The sequence below is a fragment of the Dendrobates tinctorius genome, unplaced genomic scaffold (genome assembly GCF_039654945.1).
Source record: "Dendrobates tinctorius isolate UK_male_01 unplaced genomic scaffold, ASM3965494v1 ptg000183l, whole genome shotgun sequence".
Taxonomy (NCBI): Eukaryota; Metazoa; Chordata; class Amphibia; order Anura; family Dendrobatidae; genus Dendrobates; species Dendrobates tinctorius.
The window spans coordinates 7930246-7956498 of NW_027361850.1; the positions used below are offsets into that span (position 1 = coordinate 7930246).

Genomic DNA, 26253 nt, shown 5'->3' on the forward strand with positions numbered 1-26253 from the left:
ACACTTAGCTTGAGAATGCAGGGACTGAACTGGAAACTAAAACCTCAGGAGGCAGGAAAATCACCAGCAGGGATAGAGGGAGTCGGCTGTCTTCCAGTCAGAGACTCCAGTTGTCCAATCGTCATCCTCGTTATCAGGTGGCAGGTCTCTGTTAATTAGATCAGCTTCATTACCTCCTGCAACCACCAGAGGGAGCCCGGAAAGAGAACTCACGACTCCTCTGTCAATACAACCAGCTCCACCACCCTCACCAGCAACCAGAGGTAGACCAGAAAGTGAATTCACAACAGGTGCAAGTCTGAAGCCAGATTGCAAGCGGTCAAAGAGGAGCACGAGGAGAGGTGGTGTTCTAGTAGCTTTGAGGTATAGGGGAGAAGTGATATGGGGCTATAGCTGGACAGTGGATGGGTCAAGGGAGGGCTTTCTGAGGATGGGTGTGATTGAGGTATGTTTGAAGCATGAGGGGAAGACACCAGTTGTTAGTGACAGGTTGAAGAGATGGGTTAGGATTGGGATGAAGCGCTTAGTGCTACCAGTAATGTGAAAGCCCCCTATATTTCTATTAATAGATGTCTGACCTGAGTGGGGACTTTCTTTTTTTGTGATTTGAATTCAAGCTTTTATTGGGAACTTTACAGAACATTTGGCATCACATTAATCCTGTGCTCTACGTTTAGTACTTCAGGGTTGCCATTGAACTCTTTGCATGATGTGATTCAGATGAAACCCCCGAGGGAGCCATTCACTATGATGAGGCAGCAGAGTTTCTCTACTCCGTCTTGCCTCTGTTCAGCGGAGTCCTTTTTTCATAGGTACACAAACTGTGGTTAGCTGTGCTTTTATGCACCCTTGATCAGACTAAAGGGCCCTTTACACATAGCGACATCGCTAAAGCGTCACCGATTTTGTGACACAGCAGCGATATCGCTACATATGATGCGCACCTCCGACCGGCTTCCCCGCTGGCTATTGCTGATCGCGCGAGATCGGCCTGGTCCATTTCTCGTCTGCTTTCTGCTGGCACGGACGAGTGAGACATGGACGCGGGCGGAAGAAGACATCATCGCTGCGTCTGAAAGGTAAGTACGACCGCCGAGCATTGCTGCGTCACTGGTGAGATCTGCCTGTTTGGCAGCTCACTAGCGACCATTTAGCGATGCACCAGCGATCCTGACCGGGTCATATCGTGGTCGGGATCGCTGGTGCATCGCTAAATGTAAAGGGGCCTTAAGACTGATTATAGGCCCATAGCGTCCACAGTACCTCCATCTGCCTCTTTTTATAGGGAATCTTCATTTGACTTTTTTTTTTCTATCTTTCTGCATCCCATGTTTTGGGGGCATGATGAAAAATCAGTTTGTGGTTTTGTTTGTTGTTTTTTAATATGAGGGCCTTTATTCTGGCTCTCATAGACTAGCGTTGAGGCCTTGTGATGAAACTTCTGACTTGTGGCCCGTCAGAAGTTGAGATCACAAGATGGTGCCGTGGGACTAAAGTAGAGAGGCACTGGAAAAAAAAAGGTGAAGATGCCGAAGGATTAGAATAAGAACGGGGACAGGATGTTAAATTAGAAGCACCACTCCAGCGCTGAAAAAAACCTTGAAAACCACTGTTGTGGTGCTTTAATGAAATGGCAATGCCTTGTCAATGGATATGCAAATTTAAAGGAATGTCCTGTGGAATAAAATATCTATTGTAATTCAGATGTAAAAAACTAAAGGCCCCGTTACATTTAGTGATGCGCCAGTGATCCCGACCATGATACGACCCGGTCAGGATCGTTGGTGCATTGCTAAATGGTCGCTAGTGAGCTGCCACACAGGAAGATCTCACCAGCGATGCAGCAACGGTCAGCGGTTGTACTTGCCTGTCAGACGCGGCGAGGGTGACAGTCTTCCACCTGTGTCCATGGAGTCGCTCGTCGGCGCCAGCAGGAAGCCGACGACGAGAAATGGACCAGGCCCATCTCGCGCGATCAGCGATGAGTATCACATGTAGCGAGATTGCTAGTGATATCGCTGCTGCGTCACAAATTCGGTGACTTTTTAGCGATATCGCTATGTGTAAAGGGCCCTTTACTTTAAAAAAAATAAATAAGTAAATCTTGAGGTTGTCTAGGTAAAATGAAGATTTGCTCGCTGGCTTAGTTTGCTCAAAAATCAACACCAGTAGCTATTATCTTTCGGCACTTCAACAGGTTCCATCTCTGGTTGATCCATGGTCTGTATTTACGCTGCTAAAGTCATTCAGATCAAGGTAGCAGCAGCAGGACCGCTGGGACCTGTGACTGGCTGGTCAGATAACTTCCGCAATGCATCAATAATGACGTCACTGATTGCGTGCTGTGGAAGACACCTGACCGCGGATCACAGGTCCCAGTGCTGCTGCTGCTGTTTTATCACTAATTCCAGTCTGTGTAAATACAGACCACTGAATGGCCTTTGGTGGGTCTTTTTAAATTTCCCAAGCTGAGTGTATAGCTTCAGAAATCGCATGGCGCTTTTGCAGTATTGTAATGTAGAACTTAATTTTGCAGAGCCTCATCAGAACAAGCCAAGCAAGAGTTCTGTCCCACTTATTTGATTGGATTCAGATCAGGAGGCATACAGTCATGGCTGACAGTGTTGGCACCATTGAAATTGTTCTAGAAAAAGGAAACCTTTCTTCCAGAAAATTAATGCAATTACAGATGTTATACACATGGTTTTTATTTCCTTAGTGTGCATTGGAACACCAAAAAAGGCAAAAAGGACATCATTTCACACTAAACCCCAATAATGGGCAGGAAAAAATTGTTGACACCTTTCCAAAAGTGGGTAAACAACTTTTTCAATCATGTGTTGCTTGTTCAAACTTGCCTGTAGCAACTAAGGGGTACTTCACATATAGCGAGATCGCTGAAACATCACAGGTTTTGTGACGCAACAGCGACCTCGCCAGCGTTCTCGCTACGTGTGACACATAGCTGCGACCGGCCCCCCGTGCCATATCGCTGATCGTGCTCGTATGTCCTAGGCCATTTTTTGATCGTTGGTATCCCACTGGCCAGCATGCATTGCTGTGTTTGACGCCATAATAACGACGAGCGACCTCGTTGGCGACTCAGGGACACAGGCGTGATTTTGCTTTATCTTTTCAACGCCCTCTCGTGGATCCACGAATAAATAGTGCACTAGCGATTCAGACAGGGACGCTGAAGCAAACCACGTAGTGATAGCGCAGTAGTGGCCACCAATCGGAGCAGAGGGGCGTGGAAAAGGCAACGCTGAAGCACGCCTATCGAGGTCGGAGTCGTCAGAATAGCTGCTGTGACAAGGTCCCAATGACCGCTGAGGTCGTTATACGGATCGCTGTATCGTTGCTGCGTCGTTGAGTAGATCTGCCTGTTTGACAGCTTACTAGCGACCATGTAGCGACGTACCAGCGATCCTTACCGGGTCATATTGTTGTCGGGATCACTAGAGCGTCGCTGTGTGTAACGGGGGCCCTTAGTGTACGTTATCACGGTCAGTAAACGTTGCGAGTTGGACGCTGCGTACGTTTGCAGCATTCAGATGTTACAGCATAGTGGATGGGATTTCAAGAAACCCGATGTCCACTATGCATTCTCTGACACCTACGGCTTTCCTGCTGAGATGGACATGCGGCTCGTCTTTCTAGACCACAGCATGTCAATTTATCTTGCGGAGTCGAGAGTCTCTGCAAGATAAACTTCACCCATCCAATGTATAGAACACTGTGGTTACGCTCAGTTCAATGAACACATATGGAATCACCTGCGGTCAGAAACCGGCAGTGCTTTGGACGCAGCGGACATGTGCGGTGTCCAAAGCGCTGCCTAATACTGAACGTGTGCACAAACCCTTGCATGTATGGGCAATATAAAAACCACAACTGAAACAAGTTAAAAGGGAGAAGTTAACTCATTCTTTGCATTTTGTACCTGTGTGCACCACACTAAGCATGGAGAACTGTCTGAGGACTTGAGAACAGAATTGTTAAAAAATATCAACAATCTCAAAGTTGCAAGTCCATCTCCAAAGATCTTGATGTTGCTTTGACCATGGTGCGCAACATAATCAAGAAGCTTACAATCCATGGCACTGTAGCTAATTGATGTGAACGGCAGAAAAAAATTAATGAAAGCTTGCAACACCGGATAGTCCAGATGGTGGCTACGCTGGCCCAATCAAGTTCCAAAGAAATTCAATCTGTCCTGCAGGCTCAGTTTGCGTCAACACTGATGCAGCATGTGACTGTATTTGAATGAAATTAAACGTTATGGAGACCCAGGAAGAGTTTTAAAATTGCTATTTGGAGAAGGCACCCTTCAAATTAGAGACCTGGAGCAGTTTGCAAAAGAGTGGTCCAAATTCCAGTTGAGATATAAATTAAAGAGAAAAACAAGAGTCCAAAGCTACATGAAATATATATCAAACTTTATTAAGGTGCAAAAAAGACACATGGGGGAACAGGACTCAATAGTACAATAGAACTGAAGATGAGGATAATATAGTTCCAATACACCCAGAAACAAAAAACACTGGCTGGCAGCACAATGAGATGGTTGGTATATGGGTAATGAGGCTTTCATAGAAAATAATACTTAATGAGGCTAATATACCAAGTACATAAACGCATATTATGACCTGTCAACTGCTGAAGTCTGATGTAGGTAGGTCAGCTGCAGTAATTGCACAGTGGCAGGTAGCAGCTAGACTCTCCACATAAAGGAGATCTGGTGGAAGAAGGATCTGGTGGCTCTGTCTTCCACCAAGGTATTCATTGCCATCTACATGATGATACGGACAGACTGAAGGCTAGGGTATAGTGCGGTTTGTGAGCCACTGTTTCAGCCCTTCGTCTGTCTTTGTCTACAGGCTGGACTGAAACAGGCAGGCGGGATGTGGAAAGCGGACCGCACTTTGCTCAGCTCTGCTCAAGGGTATTGAGTTCTAGTAGTCTTCATATTTTTTTGCATGGGCCCTGGAAAATTGTAAGTGTGCTTTTTTTGTGCAAGGACTTTAGGAGAGGATTTCATGGACAACACTCATGCATGTCGTTCCTCGGCAGTATTTGCCGTATTGCCATGGGAAACACTTGCCCCAATTTGGTTTTGTTACTTTAACGAACTGCATTGATCTTGCAAGTCGATTTTTCTTCAACCCTTCTCATCAGAAGACTATGGTTAGGAGTCAACTTCTGTGATTGGCCTGGATATGTGAGCTGGTTTAGTTCTATCTTTAAATCTTTCACTTTTGCTATAGTATTCTGACTGATAAAGCTTTGCTGATCTTGTAACTTTCATTTTTATTGGGTAAAGAAATTTTCTTTCAGTTCTTGTAACATTTCTCTTCCATGTGGTGCCATTGCTGACCGCATGAAATGAAAAGGTTTTCTTTAAGTAATGCCCTTTTAAAGTCAGCTGTCTGCTGGACATCTGTTTAATCTATTTACCAGTGGTTGAATGCTTGTTAATTAGAATTTTGTACTCTAAACTTTAGTTTTGCTGCAAAGTCATTCATTGTGTTGTACTCATTTTTACAACATAGTCTTGAAGGAGTTAAAAAAAATTTTGGGTATATATGTGAGGAGTCTCAGGACTCCTCGCAAGAGAATTAAAGGGAATCTGTCACCCTTTTTTTTTTTTTTTTTTTTTTGACCACTGTAATGCTGTAGATAAGCCCCCGATGTAACCTGAAAGATAAGAAAAACACATTAGATTATACTCACCGGAGGGGGCGGTCCGGTTTGATGGGTGTTGCGGTCCGGGCCTCCCATCTTCATACGATGCCGTCCTCTTCTTCCCGTCCTGTAGTGGCTCCGGCGCAGGCGCACTGCTCTGCCCTGTTGAGGGCAGAAAAAAAGGGTGACAGATTCCCTTTAAGGTTTTTTTCCCAGATTAAGCGTTATTGCCCTCACATCATGGCTCTGGTCGAGATGCACCTCACCAGGGATTCTGACCGATATGTACAGAAGCCCATGGGTACAGTGGTTTATTCACGCATTTCATACCAGCTACTCAAGGGGGGTTTCATTGTTGATATACAGAGATGTTAGGGATCCTCGAAGAGACTCGGAAGGCCGCTTTGTTCTTGTACATTCAATGATCAACTCGCTTACGTTATACTATGTATCTCTAATCCTCCCCCTGCCAATATGTCGATTCTTCAGACTGCAATGAGCTTTGCTTTAAATTATCCTGATGCACATATATAGATAGATAAAGATACAGATTTTAATCTAGTTATGGATATCTGCATTGATAGAATTAGGCTGGATAGTGAGATTTCTGGAGGGACCTCCTCTTTACCCTCATCTTCCCTCTTCATTGGCTTTTGTTTATGGAGGGTAATGGTTGGCTGAATCTGTGGAGGATGTTCCACCCCAGGGTAAAGGAGTAGACTTGTCTCTCGTCTACTAAACGTACCTTATCCCGTATAGAATATATATATATATATATATATATATATATATATATATATATATATATATATATATATATATATATATATATTCAAAGAAGCTTTATTGGCAGGACTAAATACACATTAGTTTTGCCAAAGCAAGTGTACAGAAGGAAATAGGGATAGGGACTGTAGGGATGTTGGGAAGGGGCTGTAGGAAAGGTGGATGGGGCAGATCCAGGATGGGGCTATAGAAGTCCATGGCATAGGGAAGGTGGACGGCGGCATGGGGGCAGATCCAGGATGAGGCTATAGAAGTCCATGGCATAGGGAAGGTGGATGGGGGATTGGGGCATATCCAGGGTGGGTGCCATAGAAGTCCATGGCATATCAGAGTTCTCTTTCTTGCAGTCTATGGCATTCGTTCACATATTGCGCTGCTATCTCCACTGCTCTCTCTTCTTCCCCCAGCAGGATGTATGTTTTCTCTTCCTCCTTCATGGTGGTGAAATCCGGGAAGAGATGTGAGAGTCTCCTGAAGTGAGTGTCCCTCACTGCTGAGTACTTGGAGCAGTGTAGCAGGAAGTGGGTCTCATCCTCCAGGGCCTCCTGGTCACAGTGTTGGCATACTCTTTCCTCCCTGGGCTTGTAGCTCTGCCTGTGTCGGCTGGATTCGATGGCCAGACTGTGGGCACTGAGTCTATACCGGCTCAGGATCTTGCGGTCTTTGGGGTCCGGGAGTTTCTCCAGGTATGGAGCCAGTCTGTAGTCTCTCTGTAGACTCTGGTACATGGTCAGTTTCTGTGAGCTGATGATGTCGTTCTTCCAGTCACTTACGTACCTCTCCTGGCCTTCGTCTACCATCTTCCTGGAAAATATATATATATATAGAGCGCCGAGAGATGGCTGCTCTGGCATGAGGCTCCTGAGTTTTTTACGCCGTTTAATTGTTAATTCTCCCTTTGGTTCACTCACCATTGCGTAGCTACAGGATTCGGCAGAGCTGGGAGTAGTGTGGAGACTGCGATCAGCTGGGACAGGTGTCTTTCTGTCCTCGTGGAGCTCCGTGCCTGGATTCAGCTGGGAGAGAGTGAAGCTGCTGGCTGCCTGCCAACTTTCCTACAACTTGTACCCATTTCCAGCAAGCAGATGATCTCAGGATAGGAAACCTGGTGGAGTGTGCGGTGCTGGAGTTGTTCTGGAGATCTTGTGGTCCACGTGGAGCTGTAGGGCTACAGGATTCGGCAGAGCTGGGAGTAGTGTGTAGACTGCGACCAGCTGGGACCGGTGTCTTTCTGTCCCCTTGGAGCTCCGTGCCTGGTTTCAGCTGGGAGAGAGTGAAGCTGCTGGCTGCCTGCCTTGTACCCATTTCCAGCATGCAGATAATCCCGGGATAGGAAAGCTGGTGGAGTGTGCGGTGCTGGAGATGTTCTGGAGATCTTGTGATCCAGGTGGAGCTGAAAGGGTGAGCTGGGCAGGTTTGGACTGACTGTTGGTGTGTCCCCTGATGTCCCTGTCTTGTTGCACCCATGCCCTCCCCCCCCCCAGCAGTGCTGGGAGCACCCTTTATGGAAAGTTGTACATTTAACTCTGCTAAGCTGTGACTGTTCAGTCTTTATAGCTACAAGCTGAGTGTAATCATGGCCACTGCACTCTGTAAACCTACTCTTATGATTTCAAGGGACGATTTATTATTCTGGAATCATCTGCAATTTCTCATGGACTCCCCTTCTTGGAGCAGGATTGCTAATTCAACAATTGAGTACATAAAATCCATTACTTCTGTGAAACCTGTGGAGGTGTACTGCAAGAGAGGTAGGAGAGGAGGCATCCTGGCACGCCTTCGGAGGAGAGGGTCCAGAACAGCTCTTCCTTCACTCCACTTTGGCTAATGTCCGTTCCTTATCTAACAAAATGGAGGATCTGAGCTTACTTTGTAACATGAGATCTGATATGGCCAATTCAGCTGCTCTTTGTTTTACTGAGGCCTGGTTGAATGAGACCATCCCTGATGATAGTCTGGATCTACCTGGTTTTGTTATCTACAGAGCTGACTGTGATTGTGTAGCTTCAGGTAAACAAAGGGGGGGTGGGGTATGTCTCTACATCAACACTAGCTGGTGCTGTGATGTTAACATACTGGGAAAAGGCTGCTCTCCAGATCTAGAGTACCTTCCACTCAATTGTAGACCATTTTACTCTCCAAGAGTTTTCATCTATGGTTCTGGTTGCAGTATATATTCCCCCTCAAGCATCTGTTAAAGCTGCTATTGGTGAATTAGCTTGCAAAATATCAGAATGGGAGAAAGGATCTCCAGAAGCATTTGTGATCGTAATGGGGGACTTTAACAAAGGAAAACTCAACCTGGATCTCCCCAAATTTACTCAACATATAAACTGCTTCACGAGAGAGAACAATACGCTTGATCACTGCTATACAGTCATAAAAGGGGCCTACAGGGCAGTGAGGAGAGCAGCAGTGGGCTTTTCAGATCATTGTCTAATTCATTTAATTCCAGCCTACAGGCAAAGGTTGAAAACATCCAAACCTACAGTTTATACAAAGAAGACATGGTCTGAGGAGGCAAAATTGCAACTGCAAGCATGCTTTGAATGCACGGACTGGGAGGTATTCCAGGAAACATGCTCGGGTCTGGATGAATGGGTTGATGCAGTGTCCTCATATATCCGTTTTTGTGAAGACACGTTTATTCCATCCAAATCTGTCCACTTTCGGGGAAACAACAAGCCGTGGTTTACAAATAGTCAGGTTGATCCGTAAGAGAAAAGAGGAGGCTTATAAAGCAGGCGATATTACTGAATTCAAGAAACTTAGGAACTCGCTATCTAAAGAGATTAAGTTAGCCAAACACGAGTATGCAAAGATTCTGGAGGAAAGGTTCTCATCAAAAGATACTAGATCTGCATGGAGAGGATTAAGAGAGGTCACCAATTATAAAAGCCACCCCACTATAGTGAACCCCAGCAGAAGTCTGGCAGCAGAGTTAAATGAATTCTACTGCAGATTTGAGGCAAGCTCTACACACAGTGGCTATTCATCTCTAAGCTCCTCAGTCTGTTCATATAAAGATCATTCATTGTGCAGCACCCAAGTAGTGATCTCCGAGGCAGAGGTGATACGCATCCTGAAGGGACTTAAGGTCAAAAAGGCACCTGGCCCTGATGGTGTATCTCCAATGTGTCTGAAAGTATGTGCTACCCAGCTTGCCCCTATACTGACAAATATATACAATGTGTCACTGAAAGAGTGCGTTGTACCTCAGTGTTGGAAAAATTACACAATTATCCCTGTCCCCAAGAAAGTGGGATCCTCTGAGTTGAACGACTATAGACCAGTAGCACTCACATCTGTAGCTATGAAAGTCTTCGAAAGAATTATGATGTCCCACCTGATAAAATTCACGCAGAAGCTATGGGACCCACTTCAGTTTGCCTATAAGGAGAATCGTTCGGCAAACGACGCTGTCAATCTGGCACTGAAGTACATTTTGAATCATACAGATGAACTGCACTCATATGTCCGGATTCTTTTCATGGACTTTAGCTCAGCGTTCAATACCATTGATCCGAATTTACTTCATAAGAAAATGGTAACTCTTGGAGTCCCTCTCAACTTATGCTTGTGGATTTATAACTTCCTGACAGCCAGTATACAGAGTGTAAAAGTTGGACCATTCACTTCGGACACCTTGGTCACAAACATCGGGGCACCTCAGGGGTGTGTATTGTCCCCGTTACTGTTTTCTCTCTATACGAATGATTGCATCTCTTCAGCAGACTCAGTAAAAATCTTGAAATTTGCCGATGATATGACACTGATTGGTCTCATCAGGGGAAATGCTGAAGACTTGTATCGGAGTGAGGTGGAAAGAATGTGACTGGTGTAAAGCCAATAATCTTGTACTCAACACTAAAAAAACTGCTGAGATGGTTGTGGATTTTAGGAAAGATCAACATGAGATACTTCCAATCTACATCCATGACGAAGTGGTTCTTAGGGTCACAGAGACCAAATTCCTTGGTGTTATCATCTCTCATGATCTTAAATGGGGGAAAAACGTGGATGCTGTTATAAGGAAAGCACAACAGAGGATGTTCTTCCTGCGTCAGCTGAAAAGATATGGTTTGTCTAAGAATCTGCTGATCTTATTCTTTAATGCTGTCATCAGATCTGTGATTTGTTCCTCTCTGATAGTCTGGTATGGGGGAGCCACTGCGCATGACAAACTCCGCTTACAAAGGACTTTCAGAACAGCAGAGAGAATTATAGGTTCCCCCCTGCCTAAAATCCAGGATCTTTGATAAGAGTATTCGATCCCACGCATTGAAAATTTCATCCGATCCCTCTCACCTGGGACACTCCTCATTCCAACTACTCCCTTCAGGACGTCGCTTCAGAGTCCCCAAATGCAGCACCAACCGCCATATGAACAGCTTCTATCCACTCTCTGTTCAACAATTAAATCGTCATGTGTAGACTATATACTGTACCTGTCTTGTTAATGTTACTTGTTGTATCTGTTATATATTATGTTGCCTCTTTGCCACAAAGAATTCCTTGTATATATGTAATATGTACTTGGCGATAATAAATTTGATTGATTGATATTTGGTTCCAGTAACTTAGCGATGTGGGTAGCTGACATAGAACATGGTAATAAAGGGATTTCAGATCATAGTCCGATTATACTTAGGCTATGTGCACACGGTGCGGATTCTGCTGTGGAATTTTCTGCGCAGATTTTGTTAAATCTGCATGTAAAATGACCTGCGTTTTACCTGCGGATTTAGTGCAGATTTACTGCGGATTCTCTGCAGTTTTTGTGCGGATTTCTCCTGCAGTTTTACACCTGCAGATTTCTCTAATGGAGCAGGTGTAAAACTGTTGCGGATCTGCAGAAAAGAAGTAACATGCTGCAGTTTTAAATCCGCAGCATGTGAACTGTGTTTTTTGCTTTACATAGCCTTAAATGGTACTGTACATCACTTGCAGTTCTGCTGCAGATCCGCAGGCCAAATCCGCTGCGGATCTGCAGCAGAATCCTCACTGTGTGCACATACCCTTAATTTTTGCCAATCAAAACATATTTTCTGGAAACTAAATCCATTCTGGCTGAAATTGATAGGCCCTAATAGAGCTATAGATCAATTAGATTGCTTCATCTCGTCTTACCCTGAACCCCAAGATATTAACCTGTTTTGGGATGCCCTTAAGGCGTATTTGAGAGGATGTTTGTCCTCCACGATTTCTTATATTAAAAAGGTAACCTCGAGGGAAGATGATGAGATGGAACAGCGACTTAGACTCCGAAGCAACATATGTATCTTGCCAAACTGAGAATAGAGTTGTATGGCTGACTTCCCATAGCCCATATACTCAATACATTGACACTAAATCTAAGCGCAAATTATTTTTTACTCAGCAATCGTATTTTGAACTAGGAAATCAGGCGAGTAAACTTCTGGCTTTTCTAGTGCGTCCACATAACACATCTAATACTATACTCCAAATCCAGACATCGGACCGTTCAATAGTGACCTCAGCTGAAGATAACTTCATTTGTTTTTATGATTATTATAGAACATTATATAGTTCGAGTGGTTGTGATACTTCACAATGCCTGAATTATCTATCAGACATGGAATTCCCCACACTGGTTATTATCCAGCTGGCCTTTTTGGACGCTGACTTTAGAGGAAATTAAAAATGCTATGATGGCTGACTCCTGGAAAGGCTCCTGGACTAGTTGGGTTCCCTGTTGAAATGTGTAGAAAATATCAAGATATTCTGGCACCACTTCTTCTAAAGGTATTTCAGGGGATTTGGAGGGGGAAATACTTACCTGATTCCTTTTATGAAGCAAACATTTATTATACTTAAGGAAGGACCCCCTTGATTGTGGATCTTATCGCCCAATATCACTGGTAAATGTAAACTATAACATTTTCACCAATATTCTGGCCACTATGTTAAACTCGGTTATATTGGATGTTATACACCCCGACCAAACAGGTTTCATGCCAGGTAAAAGTACCTCTATCAATATCAGACGGGTCCAGTCGGTGGTTCAATATAGCTCTCTGGTACCGGATAATAACTAAGCCCTGGCGTCGCTAGATGCAGCCAAAGCCTTTGATTCCCTTGAATAGCCATTCTTGTCTGCATGTTTACAGAGATATGGCTTTGGTGCTAAATTCCAAAAGTGGATTGGTGTAATATACGCAAAACATAAAGCTCGTATAATCAAAAATAACTCCATATCAGAATCCTTTTCTCTATCTAGGGGAACGCGCCCTCTTTGCCCTCGCTATAGAAGCGTTAGCAATACGTATGAGGTCCTCTCCAAGAATTAGAGGTATAAATATAGCAGATCGTCTAGACACTATTGGTTTATATGCTGACAACATGTTGGTGTTTATGGATATAACAGACGAGATGTTGCCACATGTGATTGCTACCATAGATAAATTTAGTAAATAATCCGGCCTATATATCAATTGGAATAAATCTGCGCTCTCACCTCTCTCATGGCCCTGTGACCCATCTTAATTCTTTGTCCTTATTGCCTATAGTGTCTCATTTTAAATATTTAGGAGTTAACATATCTAAAAGCAGTGTACTTGACTTACAACTTAATATCCTCCCATTACTGGAACTATTCAAACTCAAATTTTCCTCTTTGAGTAAACTTCCGCTATCTGTTGCCGGCCATGTTAATCTAATTGAAATGATTCTACTTCCCAAACTTGTTTACTCCATGCAGCATAGTGCGGTGCTGGTTCCTAAATCCGTCTTCACCAATCTGAACTCCCTGGTCACATCCTTTATATGGGGAAAATCTAGACCTAAGCTTGAATTATCCACTTGAGGCTGGTTTCACATTAGCGCTTTTTAGCGCAGTGCATGCGCCCCTATGTTTAACATGGGGGCGTGTGGTCTAGCGTTTGCACGCGTTTTCATGCGCATGCGTTGTTTTTTTTGCAGTGTGCGCCTAGGCGTGCCGGACGCAACCTGTTGCATTTTTGGTCTGTCCAACCTGTGTCAAAAAAAAACGCATACCCACGGAATGCGCCAAAATAACACATTACAGTCTATGGGAATGCAGGCGTGTGCACATGGACATACGCACGCCTGTGTTTAAAATCGCATGCGTTTTAAGAGTTAACATGGAAACACATGCGCCTAAAAAAAAAAAAGCAAACGCATGATGCGTTTTTTGCATGCGCTTCTATTGCGCACGAAGCGCAGCGCTAAAAAACGCTAATGTGAAAGTAGCCTTACAGAGGTCCAGGCGGATGTGGGAGTGGCATTGACTAATTTTTATTTATACCATCTGGCAGACAGATTAAAGCTTTAAGTAAATGGATGCCAGATAATTATTTACCTAACTAGGAACATCATCTTATTCATCCTGCAGAGATTGGCTGCCCGTTGGGTTTTCTAGAAACAGACAAACTTAATGCCCCTCGACTGTTGCCTTTACTTCGTTTGGCGAGGTCGGTATGGAGACAGGTCAAAAAAGTGATCAACTTTGAGGGTACTATAGCTGAAATGCAGCTTTGGATCAATAACTATTTCCCGCTGCTGGTGAACCACCCGTCCACTGGCTTTTGGATCTCACATAATGTTTCTTCGATTAAAGACTTATATGAAGGTAATATCCTTATGTCTTTTGAACAAATCCAATTTAAATATAATATCATCAGATCCCAATTCTTTCGTTATCTTCAACTCCGTTCAGCTGTCCATTCGCATTTACGTCACAAATGTACGACCCAAGCTCATCTCTCCCTTTGATAGGAATTCTTAAATTCCAAGGCCCTCAGGGCCTTATCTCTACTCTTTAGACATACGTGTTATCTGCAGGAACTGACTTGGCTATAACGACAATTAGGGGGGAGTGGGAGGATCTCATTCCTGATGCTCAGGCTGAGGATTGGGAGGAGATTCTTGAATCACCAACTAAATTATCGCCATCTATTAATAATAGAATGACTCAATTATATATCTTACACCAGTCATATCTAAACCCATTACGACTTTTCAAAATGGGTCGTTTCCAGTCCTCGGAATATTTTGAGGTGTCATATAATGGAAGCAAACTTTGTACATATGGTGTGGGGATACCCCTTTGTCCTTTCATACTGGTCTGAAGTAACTTCGTTATGATCCTTAGTGCAAATTCCTGTTCCTCTCAGTCAATTAGTTTGTTTATTCGGGGTGTTAGACAAAGAAACATGGGGACACTATATTAGGATTTTTCTACGTGAGTCACTTTCTTTGGGTAGGAAGGTGTTGGCGTTGCGTTGTATGGGAGGATTATACCCCTCTCTGAGCCTGGATTGACCTGGTAAACTCGTTCATTCCATATGAGCGAACACTCCTATCAAAACAGGGGCTGTTTAGGGAAACTCGACAATCTGGGACAGATGGAATTCCTCTCTTCTCACACTATCGAGGAGTGGAGGTTCGGTACCACCGTGACTGCTATAGTTGAAATACATTGAGATATATTTATGGCTTCACATAATTTTTTAATATTGTGTAATGTACTAGGCAGCATGTTGGGTATATTTCTAGTTTAATTAGATGTGTATTGCCTTTGTGATATGTACTTTAAAAGATGTAGAGCTTAACAATGCTTCTGTTTACCTGTTTAGTAATCCACTATCTAAGCAGCAGCTCATAGACCTATGAAACTAAATTGTATAAACAATTTAATGTGCAAATTGTTGTTTTCCCATAATTATTCTGACAAAATGCATTTCTATTATTTTGGTGTATGCATATGTGTAAATGCTGTTTCTTTTCTTGGTTAATAAATGAATTAAAAAAAAACAAAAAAAAACAAAAAACTTTTGAGTATATAAAAAAAACAAACTAACCTTGTTTTGTAATCCATGGCCCACACTTGTGGGAGTTTTTTGTAGTATCAAAAATGTAATCCACAATATCAGTTGTTCGTTTTTGATTTTGCTTTCTTCCAATTAATGCTCATTTTTTTTTTCTCTCTATCAATAGACTGTGGCATTGTGGGATCTGCGTAATCTGAAACTAAAATTACATTCCTTTGAGTCCCATAAAGATGAAATTTTCCAGGTAAAGTAATTTTTTAGTAGATTATGGACAGTTTGTACTTGTAAAATAGTATTCCTTCCCTAGGTCAGCCAGGTAACTGGGACAATAACTAGTTGGTGTTCATCAGAATTTCTTGATGTCAAATACAACAGAATTTTTGTTGTATGTGGGCTGATGCCATGCAATGAAAAACAAAGGGCTGAGTTCTTAAAGCAAAACTGTCATCGTGATTTTGCTAGGTAAATTACAGACAGTGTCAGATTGGAGCTGTTACACTGATTAAAATGATACCTGGGTTGATGAAATCCATCTTGTGGTTGTTTTAACCCCTTTCCGACATCGGGCGTAATAGTACGTCTGTCGGACTCCCTCCCTGAACAGCTGACATGTGCCCCCAATAGCTGCGAGTGTAATCGCGATCCACCTGCGACTATTAACTAGTTAAATGCTGCTGTGAAAAGCTGACAGCAGCATTTAAATGTTGCTTCCGGCAATCGTGTCGGAAATATGCACACCGGTGACCCGTGTCACGTGATTCCGTGTCACCGGTGTGTCGACATGACAACCCGAGGTCTCCTGGAGACCTCTATGGTTGTCAGTGCCGGGTTGCTGTGAGCGCCACCCAGTGGTCAGCGCTCATAGCAAATCATCAGTTCTACTACATAGAGGCGATCTGACAACGCCTCTATGAAGCGGAGCCGATCGGGATATGGCAGCTTCTAGTCTCCTGTGGAGACGATTAAAGCATGCCAAAAGTAAAAAAAAAAAGTTCAAATCACCCCCTTTTGCCCCAAAATAAAACATTAAAAATAAAATCAAACATACAAATATTTGGTATCGCCACGTTCAGAATCGCCCGATCTATCAATAAAAAAAAAGATTAAACTGATCGCTGAATGGGGCGTAGTGAGAAAAAAAAAGTAAAAACTATATTGTATTAAAATGCTGTAACGGTCGTATCATTAAAAACGTCATCTTGGCATGCAAAAAATAAGCCCTCACCCAACCCGAGACCCCAAAAAATAGACGCTACGGGTATCGGAAAATGACGCAAAGAACCTAGACATGTTTGGTGTCTATGAACTCGTAATGACCTGGAGAATCATAACGGCAGGTCAGTTTTAGCATTTAGTGAACCTAGCGAAAAAGCCAAACGATAAACAAGTGTGGGATTGCACTTTTTTCTATCGCTTCATTGGGGGACACAGGTAACCATGGGGTGTATGCTGCTGTCGCTAGGAGGCTGACACTATGCAAATAAAGCAAAAAACTGGCTCCTCCTTCGTAGTATACACTCACTGACAGGCAGGAAGTAAAGCTTAGTGTCTGTAGGATGCGGACCTGGATCTAACCTTAGATCCGCAGTGTTTTTTCTTTCACAGGTTTCTGTGTGAATTTATTAATCTTTTTCCCTTTTTTTTATTTATTTATTTATTTTTTTCTTGTACAGCTCGTCGGGTAACGGTGCAAATTTCTCACCCTGTTTTCTCACATTTAAGCGACCGAGAGAGCAGTGTGGTATCACCCACTCTCGGAGCCGCTGGCAGGACTTAGTCCCCTGTCCCCCTTTTGGGGTGTTTCAGGGTGACACTCGGTGGCCAGTCCTTGCCTTATCCCCTCCTCACCCCTCTCCTCGGAGAGGGCTAAAAGGAAGACGGTCACAGATGGTGGCCTTCCCCCTTCTGGTAAGGGGTTGACGCGGAGACGGTTCGGGAAGGAGGATCTTCATTTCCAGAACCCTCTCCCTTCCATCAAGAGGAGCCAGATTCAAGCAGGTGGTAAGCCAGCGGGCCCCTTCTCTCCCCCAATGCTGTAGATAGGTCTCTTTCCTCCCGGGTCCAGAAGGTTCAATTTTCGCGCCTTTTTTCTCATAGCACGCAGCCCCAGCATTTTGCAGGCTTTCTTCTTCCCTTCGGCCATTTTACGTCAGGAGCACGGCCCCTCCCCGGCATGTCTCCTATCAGCCGCCTTTATCGACCAGACGCGCCCTGCTTGGCTTGTTTAGTTTGCCCTAGCCATCCTCTATGCCGGACACGCCCCTCTCCGTGCCACCTAGTTATCTTGCCTTTATCCACCGCCGGGCATGCCCCCCTATCTGCGCGTCACCCCCGGCGATTGGGCTGATTGCAGGTCGCACACGCCTCCTCCGCTTGTCGGCTTATCAGGCCGCGGCTACGTCTTTCGCGCTCTTTCCTGCCACGAGGGGAGGCGACGCTGGGTCAGAAAATCCTGTCTAGGTCCAGGACACGCCTCCCAGCACAGCTCCCGCCGGATCAAGCCCACCGCTCCGCAGCATGGCGTTGTACCTATCTCTCCCTGGTTCCCCAGGTCCAGTCACTACTGTCGCCCCTGCCGTGTCAGCCATTAGGAGGGGCATTTTTCTTTGTTTTTTGCCAGCCGGCACATTAGCCTGAGATGGCGCGGCTTATCTGGTTCCTTCTGCTAATTGAGCCCCCGGCTTTGGGCCTTCTCTCCCGGTCTCCATGTAGCCACGCCCTCTTACCGGCCTCAGGCCAGTCAGTGTCCCTCGGCCAATCAGTGCACGACCTGAGCATTACCAGGCCAATCGGCGTGTGCCTCAGGCTTAGCCATGCCCCCTCCCTATGGCCGCGTTTGTTTTGATTAATCAGTGAGTGTGCCTCTCTAGCCCTCTCTCCCTGTCACCCGAGACACGACTCCAGTATAGCGTCTCAATGCCTGCAAGTTTGGGATCATGCACTCTCTGTCACCATCTGCCACAGTACCCAGAGGGCACAGCAGGCGGGGTGTCTGTCTATAACAGCGGATGAAGATTTGTGCATCCCCATTCGTGCACTTCTCTCTGACCTAATTTCGCCTTTACTTGAGTGCTGAAAGCCATATCGCCCTGGGCCAAGATGCTTCGCTGGGGCATTATGGCGGCGGTTCCTACAGAGGAGCTAGCAGATCTAGCTCTTTGGGCCCAAGCTGGTCCAGATCACTTATGATGCCACCAGAGGTGAAAGCACCTCTCTGCCACATTCTTTGGAATGCACTTCCCAGGTCAATACGATTAGTCCCCAATCCCCACAATTTTAAGCGTGCCCTGAAAACGCATTTATTCAGACAGGCCTATCGCCTCAACACATTAACCTAATCCATCCCTGTGTGGCACAGCCAAAAGTTTTACCATAGCCAGGTTCCCCGCATCATGTTCCCACATGCTTTATGCATCCATCAGCCCTCTGTGTCTGTACTGTTACACACTTAACAGTTGCCCTGATTGTACGGACCAGCCATAATGTTACCACCCACCTTTCGTGTCTCCCTTTTTCCCTCATAGACTGTAAGCTTGCGAGCAGGGCCCTCATTCCTCTTGGTATTTTGTTATAATCTACTGTATGTGATTATTGTTATGCTGTAATGTCTATTGTCTGTACAAATCCCCTCTGAAATGTAAAGTGCTGCGGAATATTTCGGCGCTATAAAAATAAAATTTATTATTATTATTATTATTATTATTATTATTATTATTATTATTATTTCCTCTAGCGGTTCCTTCCAGCAGGACCGTTCCCCTACACAAGGGGAAAGAGGACACCTTCCTTCAAGCTATTCCTGACTGGAGGCCTAGGACCCGTCTCTAAGTCCTCCGGACCCCCCCATCACAGATTCTCCTCTAATGATGGGTCATCCCTACCTGGGAATCTTTCCAGGGTGGAAGGCAGGTTTCTTCTTTTCACGGAAACTTGGTTGTCGGCGGTCAACAACGCCTCGGTCAGGGTGATCGTTACACCCAGCTACAAGATGGGATTTTCTTTGCCCCCAGGAAGACATTTCTCCCTCCCGCCAATTCAACCCTCTCATGGGTTCTCTAAGCAGTCTCGTCCCTGCCTAAGCTCAGGTGTCATTGCACCCGTTCCTTGGCACGAACGGTTTTCTGGGTTCTGTTCGAACCTCTTCGTACTCCTATAAAAAAGAAAAAAAAAAAAAAAGCCCGATCTTAGACCTCCAGCAGTTCAATTGCCACCTTCGGATTTGCCTCTTCAGAACGGAGTCCTTGCGCTCTGTGATCCCCTCCATGGAGCATTGGGTTTACTTTGCTCTGTGGACATTCATGAATTCATGATGCTTACCTGCACATTTCTGTTTGTGTACAGCATCGGAGGTTCCTTTGGTTTGCGATACAGGGGCACCATTACCAGTTCACGGCACTCCAGTTCAGCTTGGCGTCCGCTACCAGGGTCTTCATGAAGGTCATGACGGTGGTCATGGAAACTGTGCCTTATGCCGAGTTTCACACCCGCCCTCTTCAGTTGGCCCTCCGGTCTACCTGGGATAAGAGAATTGCTTCCCTGGACTGTTTCCCTGAATCGGCCAGTGCTTTTACCTCTCAATGTGAAGCAGTCCCTCTCTTGGTGGACACAATCCGTGTCTGCCCTGCGCAGGAGGTAATTTCTCCAGCTCCGTTGGCAGATCATCAACATCGATGCCAGTCTTCAGGGTTGGGGAGCGGTCTTCTTCAGTCTCACAGCGCAGAGTCGCTGGAACGTTCAGGAGACTCTCCTCCCCATCAACCTCTTGGAGATCAGGGCAATTCTTCTTGCCCTCATCCGCTGGCAGTCTCTCCTCGCAGGCAAGCCAGTCCGCAGTCAGTCGGATTATGTCATAGCCGTGGCTTACATAAACCACCAAGGTGGGACTCCCAACACAAAGATAAGGGTAGAGGTAGCAATGATCCTGCGTTGGGCGGAAGGCCATGTCCCTGCCATATCAGCCTTCCACATTCCAGGGGTAGACTACTGGAAAGTTCTTCCTTTTTTTTTTTTTTTTTTTTTTGGTATCATTGGGGGTTCGCGTCAGGCGAGTAGTCTCTCCACACCGCAGTCTTCGGCTACATTTGTTGGAGGTGGGGCATTCTTGATGCCCACCTAATGACTTCTCAAACGAACAAAATGGTTCCCCAGTATGTTACCAGGTCCCAGGATCCGAGGACAGTCGGTTGCGACGAACTTATGATTCCGTGGTCCCAGTTTCAGATGCCTTTTCTGTCCCCCCGCCTCTTCCCTTATCGCAAGTGTCAAAAAAAAACAAAAACTACAGTCAGAAGGGGTTCCAGTAGTTTAGACAACTACAAGCTAAGTCAGACCTGGTACCTGTAGCTGGTGTACATCTCCTAGGGCTTTCCAGACCATCTGGATATTCTTCCACAAGGCCCCTCTTCCGCCACAGTTCACAGTAGTTTCATTTTAACGCCATGGCGTTTAAGGCCTACTTCTTACAGGGACTGGGTTTTTTTTCCCATCAGGTCATTCTGGCCATGCTTTGGGTGAGAAAACCTGCATCCTTAAGTTTCTACTGCAGTTACTGAAGATCTGATTCAGCTGGCGTAAGTACAACTATTTGGTTCCGTTTGCCTTATTGGCTACCAAGAAGAGAAATCAGTGGAGTTCTTAGTTGGCAGCATTATCCTGCCGTCCTCCGTTCCCTTTCATTCCACATTAGTGGTGCAGACATTGTCCTTTCTTCTCTAGGTCCCGCTTGCCCCTCTCCGGTCTGTACTCTGGATAACTCCTGGGGCAGTTTCTCCCTATGCCTCGGGGTCGCAGGGCTGCAAACTAGTCATCTTCGCACATTCTTACAAAGTTTTACAAAGTTCATACTTATGTCTTGTCCGACGCAGGCCTAGGAAGGAAAGGTGCAGCAGATGGCGGTTACGCACCGGCCGGCCTCAGTCCTTTTTTTTTTTTTTTTTTCCTCTGCATTCTTTCTGTTCCCACCATTGGGGACTGCTTTAGGACGTCCCATGGTTACCTGTGTCCCTCAATGAAGCGATAGAGAAGGATTTTTGGTACTCACCATAAAATCTCTTTCTTGGAGCCTTCATTCGGGGACACAGCACCCTCCCTATTTGTTTGTTCTGGTTTTGGGTCTACGTGCCTCCACATATGTGGAGATTGTTGGTTGCTTCTCCTACTGCTTTAACACTTAACTGAGGTACTTCCTGCCTGTCAGTGAGTGTATGCTACGGAGGAGCCAGTTTTTTGCTTTATTTGCAGTGTCAGCCTCCTAGCGACAGCAGCATACACCCCAAGGTTGCCTGTGTCCCCCAGTGAAGGCTCCAAGAAAGATTTTTACGGTGAGTACCAAAAATCATTTTTTTTTATTTTTTTTTTTTACCACTTTCACCACACTTGGAATTTTTTTTCCCCGTTTTCTAGTACAAGACATGGTAAAACCAATGGTGGTGTTCAAAAGTACAACTCGTCCCGTAAAAAACAAGCCCTCACATGGCCATATTGACGGGAAAAATAAAAGTTATGGCTCTGGGAAGGAGGGGAGTGAAAAACGAAAACGCGAAACTGAAAAAAGCTCCGGGGGTTAAGGGGTTAATATGCATTTGCAATTTTCAGTTGGGCTGGTTTCACATTAGCGTTTTTTTGCGCAGCGCATCGTGCTCTTCCATGCGCATGCATCATGCGCACCTATGTTTAACATGGTCTAGCGTGCACGCGTTCGTATGCGTTTTTTTTAAGGTGTGCGCCTAGGCGCGCCAGACGCAACCTGTTGCATTTTTGGGTCCGTCCAACGGCGTCAAAACGCATGCGCACGGAATGCGACAAAATAACACATTACAGTCTATGGGAACACAGGTGTGCGAATGGACAGAGTGCGCACTAAGTGTCAGGGGTGGTCACGGACCACCCTCGGCACGTTAACCCCTGGCACACTGCGATCAAACATGATCGCAGTGTACCGGGGGTTTAGAGAAGCATCGGCATGTACTGCGCTGCTCTGGGGGCCTCCTTCTCTGCAGGTCCCCAGATCCAATATGGCCGCGGGGGCCTGCAGGGAGGCGGCTTTCTCAGTGTCCTGAGGAAGCCTTGTGCAGCGCCTGTCGCTGATCTGACAGTGCTGTGTGACGTGTCAGATCAGCGATCTGACACATGACAGTGATGTGTGTCTCTCCCCCCCCCCGGGACAATGTAATAAAGTTAAAAAAAAAAAGTTTAAAAATAATTTATAAAATCGCTAAATAAATTAAAAAAAAAAAAAAATTCCCTAATTCATTTTTTGGAAATAATAAAAAAAAAAAAACACACTTAGTATCGCCGTGTCCGTAACGACCCCATTAGGCTAGGTTCACTTTTGAGCGCAGTGACGGCCTGCGCACGGCCGCCGCTAAGCTCCACCCCCTGCCGTGCCTCCGCCGGTAGCTCAGTCTACGGCGCATGACGCTGCATGCGTCCCCTATCGTTATCACTGGGGGCGCAGGCCGTGCGCAGTATGTGTTTGGCGGCGCATGCGTCCTTTTCACGGTGCGCCGAGCGCAACAAAACTGCAGCATACTGCGCACGGCCTGCGCCCCAAGTGATAAAGATAGGGGACGCATGCAGCGTCATGCGCCGGTAGGCGGAGCTACCGGCGGAGGCGGGGCTTAGCGGTGGCCGTGCGCAGGCCGTCACTGCGCTCAAAAGCGCAAATGTGAAACTAGTCTTAGTTAACCCCTTTAGCGGACCCCTTAAATAAAAAACAAAGCAAAAAACAATGCTTTTATCATACCGCCGAACAAAAAGTGCAATAACGCTCGATCAAAAAGACGGATATAAATAACCATGGTACCGCTGAAAACATCATCTTGTCCCGCAAAAAACAAGCCGCCATACAGCGTCATCAGTGAAAAAATAAAAGTTATAGCTCACAGAATAAAGCGATGCAAAATTATTTTTTATATAAAATTGCATAAAAGCGCCAAAACATAAAGACATAAATGAGGTATCGCTGTAATCGTACTGACCCGAAGAATAAAACCACCTTATCAATTTTACCACACATGGAATGATTTAAACGCACCCCCAAAAAGAAATTCATGAAATGCTGGTTTTTGTTCATTCTGCGTCCCAAAAATAGGAATAAAAAGCCATCCAAAAAAGTCACGTACCCGAAAATGGTACCAATAAAAACGTCAGCTTGTCTCGGAAAAAATAAGACCTCACATGACTCGGTGGGTCAAAATATGGAAAAATTATAGCTCTCAAAATGTGGTGATGCAAAAAAGATTTTTACAATAAAAAGCGTCTTTTAGCGTGTGACAGCTGCCAAACATAAAAACCTGCCATAAATAGTAAATCAAACCCCCCTTTATCAACCCCTTAGGGAAAAATAATAAAATTAAAAAAAAAATGTGTTTTTCTCCATTGCTTCATTGGGGGACACAGAAACCATGGGTGTATGCTGCTGCCACTAGGAGGCTGACACTATGCACAGAAAAAGGTTAGCTCCTCCTCCGCAGTATACACCCCACCGACCGGCACTAATTTGCTCAGTTTAGCTTAGTGTCAGTAGGAGGTGGACACGGGTCTTTCATTAGACCCATATCTACCTCAGTGTGCATCTTTCCTAAGCCTGATCGTGCTTGCCCTCTGGCTTCCACCTGCACCTTAGTCAAGTTCTTTGCATGCTCTTCTTGCAAGCGCAAACTTCCCTCAGGTCAGTCCACTCCCCTCTGCACCGACTGCAGCAACCCAATCCAGCCTGCTGCCCAGGAGCCCCCCTATTGCTCCACGTGAGAGCGAATCTCCCATTCCTGACTGGGCTTCTTCCCTATCTCAGTCAGTGGCGGATCTCACCAGGGTGTCTCAGTCCCTAGTGGCCGTTCTTGATAAGTTGCCCCTGGACTCCTGCAGGACCCAGTAGGTCACAAGAGGTTCCATCTGAAACATCCAGCATGAGCCGCAAAAGACCCAGGCAGGATCTCCGGCCGGAATCCTCCCGTCGCTCCATCCACCACATAGTCCTTCCCAGCAGTCTACTTCCCGTGCATCCTCACCTGAGTCAGGCGACGCGTTCTCGGATGCGCCATCCGAGGAGATTTTAGAGCTGGATTCGGACCATACCGTGGACATGAAGGTTACGGTACAGAACCTCATTGCAGCGATTAACCATACTTTCGAGATCTCAGACTCCCCTACGAAACCCTCAGATCAGGAGGTTTCATTCAGACGGGCAGAAACACCTTCCAGAGTCTTCGCTCCTCATTCTGAGTTTGCCAAGCTCCTCACCAGGGAAAGGGAAAATCCGACCAGGCGCTTTCAAAGAGGGAAGCGCCTCGGCGTGCTGTATCCATTCTCTCAAGAGCTTACCGACAACTGGTCGGCTTCTCCCTCTGTAGACGCTCCTGTGTCCAGACTATCTAACAGCACAGTCCTTCCGATTTCAGGTGTGGTGGCTTTGAAGGATTCTAACGACAGGATCATAGAATCCATAGCAAAGTCAGCATTCGAAGCGGCTGCGACGGTGCTAAGCCCAGCCTTTGCCTTCACTTGGGTAACAAAGGCCATAGCTACTTGAACGGAAGATCTCTGCCAAGGCACTCTTGATGGAGCCAAACCAGAGCGTTTGGCCGAGATGGCCAACCAGATCTCCCATGCAGGGGATTATTTGGTCTCTGCCTCCTTGGATGCCGCCTCTTGCGCAGCTCAAGCGTCCAGCAACTTAGTTGCAATCCGGCGTACAATTTGGCTCAAGACTTGGCAGGCGGATTTGTCTTCAAAAATGTCCCTTACTAATCTGCCCTTTCAGGGTGTGCTTCTCTTCGGATCCCAGCTGGACCAGATTATCAAAGACGCCACTGGGGGCACAAGCTCTCTTCTCCCTCAGTCCAAGCCTCGTAGACCCCCTCCAAGGCGTCAGTTTCGGCCCTTTCGGTCTTGCCGTGTCGCGACGGCAGAATCTTTTCCCAACCAACAAAGGCCGCAAGCACGCCAGGATAGGAAGAAGGTCTCCTTTAGGCCCACTCCATCCTGGCGATCTCACTCCTCCAAGGGCAGATCCTCCAGGTCCAGAACTGGAAGGTCCACTTCGGCATGACTATCTACAAAGCCCTGAGGCGCCTTTCCAACTGGGCGACTGACTCCTTTTCTTCTGGGACGTCTGGCTTGCCTCGGTGGAAGACGCTTGGGTCCGGGAAGTTGCATCCTCAGGATACAAGATAGAGATCGCTTCTTCGAGTCCCGTCCTCCAAAAGACCCTGCCTTCGTTCTGGGCTTCTTTGCATCCATCGACTCGCTTCTTAGTTCCGGGGTCATTGTGCCCGTCCCCGAAACAGAGCGATTCACAGGGTTTTACTCAAACCTGTTTGTAGTGCCGAAAAAAGGCGGCGCGGTTCGGCCCATTCTGGACCTCAAACTGCTGAACAAGAGGGTCCGCCTGCGTCATTTCAGGGTGGAGTCCCTTCGTTCAGTAATCTCTTCCATGGAGGCGCAGGAATTCATGTGTTCAATAGACATTCAAGATGCTTATCTGCATGTCCCCATCTTTTACGGGCATCAGAAATTTCTGCGTTTTGCGGTTTCATCAGGACCACTACCAGTTTGTCAACCTGCCGTTCGGTCTCGCCACCGCGCCCAGAGTGTTTACAAAGATCATGGCGGCGTTGATGGCCCTGTTGAGGATCAGAGATCTCGTACTCTTCCCGTACCTCGACGACATTCTAATCAAAGCTCCGTCTTTTCACCAGACTCTCCAAAACCTTACCATCGTTCTCGACTCCCTCTCCAGTTTCGGGTGGCTTGTAAACAAGAGGAAGTCCTGCCTCGTTCCGACTCAACGTCTTGTGTTTCTAGGCTTATTGTTCGACACCCGTCGATCGAGGGTCTTTCTCCCGGAAGAGAAGTTGATCTCTCTGCGGCAAGATGTTTGATCGCTGCAGAGCCTAAAGCTTCCATCTTTCCGGTCAGCCATGAAAGTCTTGGGAAAGATGGTGGCGACGACCGAAGCGATCCCCTT

At 45.9% G+C, this 26253-nt stretch overlaps 1 protein-coding gene across 1 annotated transcript in view; it reads left to right on the plus strand.

The window, feature by feature from the left end:
* The window catches only part of RBBP4 (RB binding protein 4, chromatin remodeling factor), a 68032-nt gene that overhangs the window by 29350 nt on the left and 12429 nt on the right, over positions 1-26253 (plus strand). Inside the window, exon 8 of the mRNA XM_073552004.1 lies at positions 15451-15528. Coding sequence (XP_073408105.1) covers positions 15451-15528 — 78 coding nt within the window. The remainder of the gene's footprint in view (positions 1-15450; positions 15529-26253) is intronic.